General features: G+C 35.7%; 2 protein-coding genes across 12 annotated transcripts in view; one reads left to right on the top strand and one right to left on the bottom strand.

Annotated features, from left to right (window-relative positions):
• Pdss1 (decaprenyl diphosphate synthase subunit 1) overlaps positions 1-2,294 on the top strand; it is a 40,700-nt gene extending 38,406 nt beyond the window's left edge. Inside the window, exon 11 of the mRNA XM_051205729.1 lies at positions 1,846-2,294. Within this exon, the coding sequence (XP_051061686.1) occupies positions 1,846-1,986 (141 nt within the window). The 3' untranslated portion in view covers positions 1,987-2,294. The remainder of the gene's footprint in view (positions 1-1,845) is intronic.
• Positions 2,295-2,393: 99 nt separating this feature from the next.
• The window catches only part of Abi1 (abl interactor 1), a 91,693-nt gene continuing 79,483 nt past the window's right edge, over positions 2,394-14,603 (bottom strand). For 6 of the 11 annotated variants that reach the window (XM_051205728.1, XM_051205720.1, XM_051205725.1 and 3 more), the window contains 2 exons: positions 7,900-8,085; positions 2,394-4,102 (listed from right to left, as the gene is read on the bottom strand). In XM_051205728.1, coding sequence (XP_051061685.1) covers positions 3,927-4,102; positions 7,900-8,085 — 362 coding nt within the window. In that variant the 3' untranslated portion in view covers positions 2,394-3,926. Of the gene's footprint in view, positions 4,103-7,899; positions 8,086-12,249; positions 12,337-14,603 lie in introns of all 11 variants that reach the window. The other 5 variants (XM_051205727.1, XM_051205717.1, XM_051205723.1 and 2 more) reach the window with 1 other exon arrangement.

The following is a 14,603-nucleotide window of genomic DNA, read 5'->3' as shown; positions in this document are numbered from 1 at the left end:
TATTTACTACTAATGGGAATACAGACTCATGTAGCCACTATGGAAGTCCGTGCAGAGAACTACCATATGACCTAGCTCTATCACTCCTGGGTTATACATCCTTTGGACCTTTAAGATAGCATATAATCAGGTATATTTACAGTCTAGGTCTAGTGCTCAACTGTTCTCTGTAGTTAAGAATGGAACTAACCTAGGTGTTCATAAACTGATGAAAAGAAAATGAGATACATATGCACAATGGAATTTTATCCAGCCACAAGGGAAAATTAAATCAGAGCTGGAGAGATAGCTTACTGTTCTTTAAGGACACGTATTTGGTTCATAGCATCTATACCTGGTAGTTCAACTGTCTGTGACTCCAGTTCCAGGAGCTCAGACATCCTCTTCTAGAATACATGATACATATACTCAACATGTGCATACCCACACAGACGTACGTATAACCTTAAAAAATATATTTAAAAATAAAATTATGACATTTATAGGAAATGGACAAAACTAAAGATTATTAGTCAAAACAAGTCAGTCTCAAAATCATTTTTCATAAACTGGATTTAAATCTGTACATGTGTAGATCATAAAAAAAGAAAAAAACTTAAGTGGGGGAGGAAGTGTTAATGAACTATATTTACATAAAATCAGAAAAGGGTAACATTGAGAAAGAGGGCCAGTAACAAGTGGTGATTGGGTACAATAGCAGGAGGGGTCAATAAGAACAAAGTGTTAATGTATGTATGTGAAAGCCATAATGTAACATATTTTAAGAAGACTATCTACAAAGTGGTCATTACAAAGGCAAAGATACCAAAACTGGCTGTGTGCAACAAAAATACTAGATGCCAAAATACAGTGAAGCAATGCCTTCCAAACTACTGAGTTAAATTACTCAATATATCTTCAGGTAAGTTGAAGGCAAAGGCAGATGGATCTCTGTGAGTTTGAAGCCACCCTGACCTACATAGTAAGCTCTAGGCCAGCCAGGGCTACATAATGAGATCCTGTCTCAAAAAGGAAAACAAGTTTTATTTCTCACATACCCTTTGAAATAGGTTATTTGCACAGGTTCATCAGCAAGATATATCGAAACACCAAGGAAGAGAAAGCATGCTTTTTTGCAAGATGGCATAGAAAACTAAACTCATGTTTTGAGTATAGCTTTTCAACCATATATTGGGAATACTGTATTTTAAATAACAGCAATTGAGACCCATGAAGAAGGGATGGAGAGATGGCTTAGCTGTTAAAGACTGGGCTCACAACCAAAATATAAGAGACCCTTGGAGAAGGAAGTTTTTCATTATACTACTTAATTCCATAGTAAACATTGTATCAGAGGGGGGAAAAGTTTTATTAGTGTCCAACTTCTAGAAAGAACCAACATTAGAAACATATTTCCAGAATGTAACCATCTTTAATGGCACAGAGAGTGTCCTCATACAAGAGGAAATCAGAAGAATCCTATATGACGGCAAAGGTAATCCACAGAAGAACTGAACACAGTGATATAATGATTCGATTTGGAAATGCTGGGGATGAGCTGCATTATTTGCAATATGAAAGGCATTTTCATCACAAGCCCTTTGGGTTTTCACTTTAAAATAGGTAGGTCTTTTATCTAGATAGAACTTTTTAAAAACTTGTAATGCTTCAGTAGAAGTAATAAAATGACTTCTATATGTGCTAATAGAACTAAAGCATGTTTCCATATGAAATGGGATATGAAATAAACAGAAACAACAGCCATTTGCTGGAAAAAAAAAACTTCAGATTATTAACTGTTTTAATCTATTGTGACAGCATTCTGGAAGCTAATCAGTGATCTGTCTGTTCTGTTGTCTCCTATAGAGTGATGGCGTGCAACAAACAACCTACCTCGCCCAGCAGTACTGCCATGAAGCAGTGAGAGAGATCAGGAAACTTAGACCATCTACAGAAAGGGATGCCCTCATCCAGCTTTCTGAAAGTGTGCTCACAAGAGATAAATGACAATTCTTCCTGTTCTTTCTGGCAGCTATTTTACCAGACTGTGCCTAATGAATTTTGTGAAACACTATTTGCTTCATGTGCAGATAACCAAAACTCACTTTAGAAAATAATTTCAACCTTATTGATGGGCAATTTTTTTTTATTGGCAAAGTTTTTCAGAAAACTTTTTAAATGTAATTAAACCAGTGTCATTATAGTCCTATAAATTCTAATCGAGGTATCCTGATGGTTATGTGTGGTCCTGTTTACATTGTTAATGCCCACATGGAAAGCCATTACACAAATAAATAATCAACGTTAAAATTCAAGTGGTTTGCCTTTGTTTCACCATAAGATTAAAAGCCAGAGAATTTTGAAGTCTGTACTTAAATTTAAATCCACATTAGTTATATTTTAACAATTCCAAATTTTTTCATATAGGAACACAGTTTATTATAAAAGACTGTAGATAAAATTTAGACAACAGGTTATTTACAAATTAAGAAAACATTCTGCTTCAAAAAGAAAAGGTATAATATAGCTATCTGATCACTAATGACATAATACTTCAAAAATAACAAAGGTAAGATATATATGAAATAGCTGTTGATTTGGTAGGAACAATGGTCTTTAATCTTCAGAAATACTTTGCACTGTTCTCGCACTTACTATGCTGTCATATGTCTGTAGCCTCAATACATAGAAACCCACACTTGTGTGATCTACTGTAATATCCTAAGCAGGACAGAATTATATACAAGAGCAATATCCCTCTAGTCCTCCCTTAAATCAAGGAGACACACAAAGTGCATGTGTTGCATTTCAGTCACAATACAAACCTGCTTATTACCTGTTTACAGAGTAATACATGGCCTACTTTTCTTTCCCCATTGTAAAATCTTACATTCCCTAGTGCCAGGTAATGGATTAAATATGCCTATCTGCAAATTAATTGCATTCACTTTTACAAGATGTAAAACATTTTCCTTCCACTGAACCAGTGTAAATTCATTTTCATTAAAACCGCGGGACTAGTGTGGCACTCCTTTGGATTTTTAACCTACAGGATGATGTGCTTACTTTGACACAATGTCTTAGCTCCAAAATCTGCAAAACTCTGTGACTTTGCTATTCAGACACATTAAGATAAAGCTAAAAATATTTCCCACCTTATACATTGAGAAAATAGAACCATAATTCTGCAATAAATCTTTTTGTGTTGGGATTGTGTGCATGCATATGCATGAGCACACATGTTTAAAGCAAACCAGTAAAGGAGAGGACAAAATCCCTTGGTTCACTTATGTATTTATGAATGGAAAATTTATAATGCAAATTTCACTCATTAAAAAACTTAGGTACAAATTACAACATTACAGATAATCTTTCGTTTCACATGAAGAACCTAGAGACTCAAGTATTAAGTACTCCAGATAAATGTCACACAAATTGGAAGCATCTTGAATTGTTAAGTATCTTTCAATACATAAAATTTTATGCATGCTTTAAACATAGTATTCTTAAAAAATGAGAATTTAAACCAAAAGTATGACCAGCACCAACATTAAGTTTTCTGTTTTTCCTATTAGTCTGACATAATGTTAGTGACCATGCTGCACTGAAACATGTAATGGTGCATTCTGACCCATGATTTGTTAAACATAACCACATCCTCAGAATATTTAGGCTGGTCATAAAGTTATCAAGGTGTGAGTACATATGCATAATCAATTACAGGCAGTCTCTGGTATAAATTGCTGTTCAGCAATATATGAACTGCCTTCAAAATTTATGCTTACAGGTAGACGTCCAAATATACCAATAAAACATTATGTCCTGAAAATTTGGGCACATTTTAAACATTAAAACAATTCTGTTAACCATATAGTCCCACAGTATGACAGAGTAATAACCTACATGAAAAGAAAAGAAAAAAAGAAAATATAATTAAAAAAAAAAGCCTAATCAGTATAGTGCATGATTGATTCCACATAGTTCCCAGGGAAAAGTCCAGTCACTCGATTGCAAACTCCTTCAAACCAGCCGTCATCGTTCTTCTTTATGACATAGATGATTGCACCCTCTTTAAAAGACAGCTCATCATCCTTGTCTTTTGTATAATCATATATTGCAACAACTGTGGAAAAAAACAGTATGACATGAGAGTACAATCTCCATTTACTTGAACTTTAATATGTAATGACAAATCTATATAGTATATGAAAACCAAGTAGTTTTGTTTTTCAAGACAGGGTTTTTCTGCGTGGCCCTGGCTGTCCTGAACTCACAGAGATCTGCCTGCCTCTGTCTCCCAAGTACTGAGATTAAAGCCATGTGCCAACACCACCGCTGTTGCTGCTGCCTTGCTGGACTTAATTTTCCTACCAGTGTAAATAAGTGGCCAACGAAGTCCCTAAACCACTAACCACACTGACAATAATGATCACACTGGGTTCTAAATCTCTTTAATAAACATCCGAGGGCCACCAAGATAACCTGACTTTGATTCCTACCTAGACATCTATATGGCAAAAGAGAACAGACTGTTAGCTGTCCTCTGATCTTCATGCAGACTGTGGCATGTGTCCCTCCTCCATAAAACAAATGAAGTAATAGTAATTTTAAAATCTTGGAATTTAGGTTTTAGTTTTGGTTTTCTGAGACAAAAATCTCATTTTTTTGCTTTATACTGATCTTTTGTCTCAACCCCAAATGCTAGGATTACAGACCTGCATTCCCATTGAACCAAGTGTTGAATTCAGGGTTCATTTAGTATTTATATTCATTCAGACAAATGTCCAAGGAATATCCAAGCAAAGTACCATTTTACAAATGCATTATGAACAGCTAGCTACATAGTCATTCAGTAAAGCAGATTAACAACTCAAGCTGTCTATTTTAACCATACCGTACATTTATAAATCTACTTATTCAAAATTCCATGGTAATTGGTGGAGATATGCTCAGGTTTTAAAATGGCAAAAGGAAAATGCAGAAAGTGTGATACAAAGTTCAAAAAACTCTTCCTTTCTTTCCAGTTAAAATATACTTTCTGTTGTTGTAGAAAGGGAAATCAACTTAGATGTACTACTTTCTGTATTATTGCTTTGTGAATTTAAATATTTCCTTAAATCTATTTTATAACATAATTCTAAAATTACATGTGAACGATATATAACATGATTTTTTAAATTTACTTCACTTATTCTTAGCACTCTCTTTTCTTAAAATAAGTTAATTTTTTGAGCATATATTATGCTTACATTTTTACCCTAAGAAAAATGGCCTGTCTCCTTATTAACTCTAAATTAGCGAAACAGGGAAAGATTACATAATGATCAATTGCCATCACTTACTAAGTTAAACAGGCAGTTTTTTCTCCTTACAAAACAATGTGGTAAATGGATTCACAAGCCCATTCTTTCCATTTTAGTTCTACAGCAAAATCACAGTATGATGATTATGATCTCAACAGCATATCAAAGCTTAAAAGTGCACATACTATCAAAAATATCCTGGCTAAATAACAAGCTAAAAGGATCAAGTGATTGCAAAGGATTAACAATTATTAATTAAGCTCTAAATAATTTAACTTTGGTAATAATCTTGTATCTAGAGTCACAGGAGGTGGGATTCAGTGCTATAGACTTATGCAGATGGCTCAGAAAGGTAGTGAACCACACTGGCTTCTGGTTTCCTCTGCAATAGTCTCATCTCAATGAATATACTCCCTCATATAATTCCTCTTACCACTACTTAACCACTAATAATAATTTGATTGATCCTATTTCTCCAGGATCTAATCAAGATAAAGGGTCAAACTCTCTCTTCGTATGTACTGTAAGGCTGTCTGAAATTTAAACCTATTGGGTTAATCCAGAGAATAGGATCGCATCAGCATACATTAGGTTACATTTGAATTATTAATAAGAACAAGGCTTTCGGAATAGTCTTGTCATAAACTGTTAATCCAAATTAAACAGGTTTCATTATCTTGTCATTACAAAAGTGGCTATTATGACTTGAAATATAAGTGTACTTGCTGTTCTATAATTTGCACAAGCTAGGAAGATGTCTGGGAAGAAAGAATCTTAATTAAGAAAATGCCTCCCTAAGACTGCCCTGTACAAGTCTGTGGTGCATTTTCTTGACTGGTGATTAATGTGGGTAACCGTAGCCCACGGTGGGTGGTGGGTGGTGTCACTCCCGGGCAGGTGGTGCTAGATGCAGTCAGAAAGCAGGTTGAGCAAGCAAAGAGAAGAAAGCCAGTAACAGAGCTCCTCCATGGCTTCCAGGTTCCAGCCCTGACTTCCCTTATAGACTGTAAGAAATAAATCCTTTCTTCCCCAACTTGATTTCAGTCATGCTGTTTTACCACAAGTCAATAATCCTATTAAATCTATCTTTTCTTTGCCCATGGCAAAAGACTGAGATAATCACTGTCAGACTTAAAATGATCCTCCTTCCTCTGCCTCCTGGGTACTGTGATTTCAGGTGGATATACCACCATGCCTAGCTTAATCCTGCTAAATATTAATATTATTTATACCAGAAGTCAACAAACAACAGTCCACTGGCAAATCTGACTCATCACCATTAATATTTTAGATTTACTTATTTTAAATCTTATTTTCTGTATATAAGTGTTCTATCTGCATATTTGAATGTGTACCACATATGTGCCTGGTGCCAGTAGTCAGAAGGCATCAGATCCCCTGGAATTGAAGTTATAGATGGATGTGAGCTACCATGTGGGTTGGGTGCTGGGAACTAAACCTGCCTGGGTCTTCCACAAGAGCAAGGATATGCTCCTAACTCTAAGCCATCTCTCCAGCCTCCCGCTGCCTATTTTTTAAAAATAAGGTTTTGTTGAACACAGCTACATCTACTCACATATATAATGACTCCTGACTTTGGGCTACAAAACAGTTGAGTCAATATAGCCAGCAAAATCTAAACTACACCTGGCCTTTAATAATAAAAAATTTTTAAAAAATTATAAAGGCCGGGGAGGCAAGGCAAAAGAAGAAGTAGGGGCTGAGGGAATGCTTAAAGTCATCACTAATTACTTATGGCATCAGTAAGTCATTTTAATTTAGCTCATCTAAAAAAGCTGATCTAAAAAAGACAGACAAGCAAATCAATCTGAAGCCAGAAGCACCCCCCAGTGGCCTGGACTGACCAGCTACACTAGCACCCAGGCCCACACACTAACTCTACCCTAACATCCAGGACCTGCCTGAGGTAGTGAACGGACTGGTCCTGTACAACGATAACCCCACGATCTCCATAGCAACCCAGGGATATCCCAGAGGAGTTCCAGTGAGCATGCAGGGATAATGGTGTACCAGAGGCCTTGAACCAGACCAATAACTCACGGCAAGTAAAGCTGATTGTAGAAAAGTCTATACTGTGTGACCCACTGTGGTTCCCAATGCCACCAGGACAAATGAGGTGTTGGAGAGAGGGAAAAATGGAGGACTGAAGGGGTTGTTTGGATTGTTCTTTTGGTATTTTTGTTTTTGGCTTTTTGTTTGATTTTTTTGTTTGCTTTGGGTGTTTTTTGTTTTGTTTGTTTTTGTTTGTTTGTTTGTTTGGAGGGCTGCTGGGGGAAAAGGGGTTGTGGTAAATATGGACGGACTGGGAGGTGAGTGGACCTGGTGTACATGATATGAAATTTCCCAAAGATTAAATAAAGAAATTATATTTTTAAAAAGAAAAAAGGTACATCTAACAAATTTAATTTAAATATACAGAAAGAAAGCCTCCTTTACTTACTGCCGAAGAACACAAAGTATATGCAGTAAGGGTTACCATCTTGACTGGTAAGGAAGGTAAGAAACACTGGATGTGATTTTTTTTTTTTTTAAACAGTAATAAAACTCTGTAATTGGGTTACTGACTTCAAATCAGTCCATGATAGCAGTACCTCACCTTTCTCAATATAGTTCTTGGGAGCCCATGCAGGATCACCATCTGCATAAGGGTCACTATACTGAACTACTGCAGCTTCCTCATCTTCATAGTCCACCGGAGGAGGCGGTGGTGGAGGTGGAGAGTCATCAAACATGGGAATGTCGTCCGGTGGAGGAGGAGGTGGTGGAGTTGGGCTATCAGCAACTAAAAGGATTCAGACAAGTGATTACTTTAAATGAAAAATTTCTAATTAACAGAATTTAACAAAATTCTAACTCATACAGCATGCACTATATAAAACATGCAGTGATTAGAAATAAAAGCTGGGTGTGTTAAAGTTTATACTGCTTTTAAGCAAAATTCTGCAATAATACAATGAGCTAAATAAGCACAATAAATACTACACATTGATGAATGCAATAGGTTAGGATACAGTATCTACTTTCATAAGAATTACAGGAGTAAAGAAGTTTCCTTATCCTAAGATTCAGGTCAAAACAAATGCTCCATTGGGCCTGGTTACCTAAGGGACCCTGTCATTTGGAATACCATTCAGTATCTTACATTAGAGATCTGACCAGTTTTACAATGTATATTCATGCCTTCAATTTTGGCTTTTAATAATAGCTTTAGTGCCCTAGAAACTACATCTCAAGTGGACACATTTTTTATTTATTGTTTTAATAGAGAAAAAAGCCAAGTTTGTAATATTAGGTTTGCATCTGTATGAGGTTTTGTTTGTTTTCTAATCTTATTTAAATTTTAACAAAAACAACAAAAAAATTCCCAACTAGAAAATTACATTAAATATTTTTAAAGCATTAGTTATATTCATAATCAAAATTTAATGTAGAAAGGAAACTAAGATTTTGCATCATGGCTAAAAAAAATAATCATGAGATGAGACCACATCCTAAAGATCCAATTTTCTAACTTAAACACAAGATTTAAACACAAAATGTTGAAGATGTAGTAATTTTAAAAGAAACAAAAATAAACAAACAATAAAAATGAATCACACTTCAGATTCTAGATGGCTAGGGTGCATGTGTATGCATGCTATAAAAAAAATCAAGGGTGTTAACAGTGATATGAGTGTGTGGGACTAGAATTGTGCTTACTGGGCCACCAATGCTTCTAGAATTAGAAATTCGAAGCTAACACAACTATGCTCAAACTTCTACTCCACAAATTCCTTTAAAAGTTTAGCAGAGGAGGAGGGGGAAAAAAAAAATCAGGCAAGGTGGTGCATGTCTTTAATCCCAGCACTTGGGAAGTAGAAGCTGGTGGATCAAAGTGAGTTCAAGGTCAGCCTGGTCAATACAGCTAATTCTACTCTATCCATAGCTGCACTAAGTGGCTCATGGTTTGGTACAGGAAAGGTAGGTAGGTAGGAGTGTGTGTGTGTGTGTGTGTGTGTGTGTGTGTGTGTGTGTGTGTGTGTGTGTGTGTTTAAAGAAAAAAGAGATGGAAAGAAAACATTCTTATATAAGCTAATGTAAGTTTTTAAAAGTTTTTCTTCCTGACAGAATATGTTGAAAATGTAATCAGCAGGTCCATTTAAAAAAAAAAAAAAAAAAAAAAATCCTATATCATGACTATTTCAGTTCTGTGATTTCTACTTTTATCCTTAAGATGAAAAGGATAACAAAAAGTAAATTCTTTGTGGTGATGCTCACTCACAGCCATCTGACAAGTCTACAGTTGGACCGTCCACCACATGCACTGCCTATATCTACCTCCTCCATAGAGCTTTCTGGTGTGGAGAAAGAGAAGGGGTGGGAACCCATCCTGAGAGCAAATAACCACAGCACATTGCATGTTTCTTGGAGTCCCTACATTGCTGTCACCCTTCATTTTTACAGCATACTAGTTGTAGATTTCCATTCAACAAATGACATTCCAGTCATTTACTATACACTGGCAAAAGTCTGGTCAATCCAACTTTCTTCTGCCCTAACACTTTACCTCGTACTATTCATATTTGTTTTAAAAGGCTTTCTGTTGTTACTAATAAAAGGCATAAGTCATTAGGGGTTTATATCTTAAACCAGATTAGGTTAAAAGCTACATGCCTTTATTGTTACCTCTTCTGGGCACCAGAGGTATTTTAAAAGCTCATAACATAATTGTACTTCAGAAAATATTTAAAGTAAAAATATACAATAGAAATAAGCCTGAAATATCAGTGGTGTAAGAACAACAACTCAATATCATCTGTTTGTTAAAAAGGAACAAAAATAGTTGTATTGAGGGATCCCTTTGACAACAGATTTCTGTTCTTTCCAGTTACCGATTAGTCAATGGTCTCTAGACTCAAAAAGTCCAATGGCTACTAAAATTATTTCCTAGCAATTCTTCATAATGTAGCAGTATAAAAGGATGAACTGGCATTTTCAATTTCTGATATATTTAGTTTCTAAACTGTTTTAGCATCAAAAAAAAAAAAAAAAAAAAACAGTAATATTGATGGGCTGGGCATGATGGAACATACCTGTCATTACACTACTCAGAAGCTGAGACATAAGAAACTCTACTGCAAGGCCAGCCTAAGTGACACAGGAAAGCCACTCCAAAACCCAGGAACTGAGAAATGTAATTCAGTCTTAGAGCAACTGACCTGACGTGTACAAGACCCTGGGTACAATTGCCAAGAGCATCAAAATGGTGAAAGGAACAGCAGTGCCTAGTAAGTTATCCCCACTGCTTATTTTTAAACACCTTAGATTCATTTAATTTTAAATATCTGAACACAGAATTTTTCAAACTGAAGCTAATAATAAAAGGGCTTGCACATCTACATTAACAAGAGCCTCTTACACATCTAGTGAAGGAAGCGACTTTATCTTAAACTGTTTGTATCCTTACCAAAGCCTAGCATGTAACCTAAATAAGGACTGTGGAAAGGATGGAATGAGAGCAGCAATGTAAGAGTCAGCAGAAGCTGACATAGAACTTTCAACAAATGTGCTTCCCTAAAAGGTATGTTGCTCATCACTCAAATAATCCTGAAATTTATTTTTAGGGAGATCCCCAATGAAGTAAATTAGAACCAAATACTATCTTAACTTCAGTGTCTGACATTGAACAATTCAGCAGCTGTACTTTTTGTGTGCCACACAATATTCACTCTGGACGTGCAGGACCATGTATAACCTCAAAGGTAATCAGCAATGATATAGTTCACCTAGACTAATTAAAAATATTTAATGTGAGTTGTTGACCCTAGTCTTCATTAAGCTTAAGAAAATAGACATGCTTTATTTATATCTGGCATGCCATCTCTCAGGCCCTCACTTATTGGTCAGGTCATGAGGCAAACTCTACCTTCCTTGTCAGCCCCTCAGACAGACAACATGCACGTGATTCACTTATTCTCGAAGATTCAGGGTTGTTTTAAAAATAATTTTATGTATATGATTGTTTTGCCTACATGTATGTATGTATGTGCATCACGAGTACAGAGCCCACAGCATTGAGTTAGACTGTTATGAGCTGTCACATGGGTGCTAGGACCTGAACCTGGCTCCTCTACAAAAGTAACAAGTGCTCTTAACTACTGAGTCATCTCTCCAGCCCACAAGATTCATTTGTAATAAAGAAGCTTCATGTTGATCAGAATCTCCAGTCCTTTGCTAATTTTTTCACCTGATTTGTTCTATGCATGTGTGGAATGTAGAAAACAACATATAAGCCTCTACTCTCTCCTACCATATGGGACTGAGGACTGAATTTAGGTCACATGCTTGATGACAGGGGTCTTTATCCACAGAGCTGCTTCACTGGCCCTTTCTAAAATATTGTGCTATTAAAGGAGGGGGAAGGAGCCCTGTCTCAGTTTCCTGATAAATGTACAGTGTAATTACACCTTGACAAATCTGTAAGACTACACATTTTTGTTGCTGTTTTTGGCTTCTTCTTTAGTTTTATTAAAGACAGAGTCTTACTATATAGCCCACAGTATCCTCCAACATACAAAGATCTCCTACCTCAGCCTCCTAAGGGTTTAGGATTACAGGCATGCACCATACCCAGTTGCAAAATATTTTTTAATTCTTCCAATAACTATTAGGGATTTGCATTCTTGTGTTTCAATAATCTTTGCTTGAAAGTATGCAAATAACAGATCTTGTCGTAGCTCACTTATATACTTAATAAAACTGCAATTTTGAAATTGATATGGGTCAGTAATCATGCACACAAGAAGAAAGAACTGAAGCCCGTGCTCTTCAGTTTAAGTAACACACATCTGTACCTATTCTTCAAGGTAAGATTAGCTTCTCAGTAAGAAGGAAAATGGTGACTCATCAGCCATGCATGCTAGAGGAGACAGCCTCTAATCTCTGACGGCTGTGTTTGCAGACTTACTGTTTTCCTGCACCCTGGCCACGAAGCCTGTGAGAGGTATCTGTGGAGTCAACTGAGGCATGGGGGGAGGAGGGGGAGCAATAGAAACTGGCAGCAAAACACAGTATGGGGAATAAAACAGATAAAGAAAAAGAAACAAACAAAAAGCAGAAGTCAGTTACAAGGACCACAAACATAAACAAGTATGCCAAGAACAGTCTGCAAATGAAAACAAACAAAACAAAAACAAACAAACAAACGTTGCTACCTTCTTCAAGTTCTTTTCCCCACACAATCTAGGGCCAAGCTGTGCTCAGCCACATGGTCATAAAATAACAAATACGCTTACTTTTAACCTAGCATTACATTATTTGGGGAACTTTTTAATTTCCTACAAGTTATTTTAGCACAATGCTTTCCAAATTCTAAAGAAACACTTTTAAAATATGTCACAATTTAACACCTACAGAGCTTTCCAGAATTCTATATACTAACAGATTAGTTCAGCTTTAAGGTAATGTTGCAAATTTGAAACCAAATAAATGTGTAATAGTTGCTGATTACCTGTATAATAACATAGCTAAATCAATAAATTAATCACAAGTTTCCCTGAAAGAAGGTTCTATGCATCTAAATTTACACACCTCTCTGGGAAATACTCTTGCTTACAAAATAATATTTCTTGTTACTTTTTTTAAGTTGGTAGCTTTATTTGTAAGAAATCAGCTCTAAACTTACTAAGGGACAAGAATGTTCCTTGTACCTTGTGATTATTTCAGTTTCTCAGGGTAAGTTATCAAAGGTGGTCTTTTTATGGATATTGAAAAAAGGAAACTTAATCTCTAACTAGTCAAAATGTACAATTATTTGCATTAATTTCTAGTGAGACACTGGCTGGTTTGAAACATGTAACCTTTTTCAGGAGATACTTTACAGGAAAATGATATCAAATGTTCATGTGGCTAACAAATGTATAGAAGACTGACACAAACTAGAAGCAAAGAATGTTTACTGTCTTGTCTCATTTTAACAAGACAGTAACTGCTAAAAACGACGCTGAAAAAGTCAACATGTTTTTAAATGGAAAGATCCAGGTTACTAGTGGTCACTAGTGATATTGCATTAATCAAGAAAAACAACTTTATTGGTTCCCAAGATCATTTTATCAAAATAAATTTCATCTACTGCAAAAAGTCAACATGTTTAAATGGAAAGATCCAGCTTACTAGTGGTCACCAATAAGTGATGTTGCATTAATCAAGAAAAACAACTTTATTGGTTCCCAAGATCATTTTATCAAAATAAATTTCATCTACTGCAAAAAGTCAACATGTTTAAATGGAAAGATCCAGCTTACTAGTGGTCACCAATAAGTGATGTTGCATTAATCAAGAAAAACAACTTTATTGGTTCCCAAGATCATTTTATCAAAATAAATTTCATCTACTGCAGGATACACATTTTGTTGGTAAGCATTTAAAAAAAAAAAAAAACCGTGAAAGAGGTTCCAAGTTCAAAATTAGTGCAACATATATGTGCTGATCTAAAAATACAGATCTAAAAATAGCATTCAGTTCACTAACAGAAACTAGTCATCTTTCATTGTGTTACAGAGAAAACTTGTTAAAGGGTTACAGGATATTGATTTTAAAACAAAAACAACCAAAAGTCTCCCATTAGCCCAAATAATTTTCAGAAGACCCCTTCATGGCTAGTCATGCTTGTTAGTAGAGGGAGAAGAAAGATGAGATGTGCTCCGAAGACGCTCATCTCCAGCACATCTATACGAGAGAAAAATGTGCACATCACAAAACTAAACACAACCATACACCAGTGAAACCACACCAGCAGCTCAGACTGAAGGACGAATGGATAAAACAAAAATCTCCTAACACATGGAGCTAAGTTTTCTTTCTAGGTTCAAAAAGAATACATATATTGACCAAGGAAGAGTCCCACAAACATTTGTGAAACTAGAAAAGGCTGAATTAGTGAAATAAAAACCCTATAAATAAAAATTGGGAGAGGGACATGAACATAAAGATGGGAATCTAAAAAAAAAAAAAACAATATGGAAAGTTCATGAAATTAGTGGGATAAACAACTATTTCATCATGATGGCACATGCCATTCTTTAATCCCAGGCCTCAGGAGCAGAGGCAGGTAGATCACCGAATTCAGTCAGTCTGATCTACATAGTGAGTTCTATACCAGTCTGTCTCAACATGAACCTAGTGTGAAAAATGATTGATCTGTGATCTACACTAAAGCTACAATTCAAAACCAACAAGACACCAACAGGAGTATGAAGTTTAATATTTCTTAGTGTCCTGAATGAAAAATTTTAGTCCAGAAAAAGGTTGTATAAACTTGGT

The sequence above is a fragment of the Phodopus roborovskii genome, unplaced genomic scaffold (assembly GCF_943737965.1).
Source record: "Phodopus roborovskii unplaced genomic scaffold, PHOROB, whole genome shotgun sequence".
NCBI lineage: Eukaryota > Metazoa > Chordata > Mammalia > Rodentia > Cricetidae > Phodopus > Phodopus roborovskii.
This window is presented reverse-complemented; position numbering and strand designations above follow the sequence as displayed.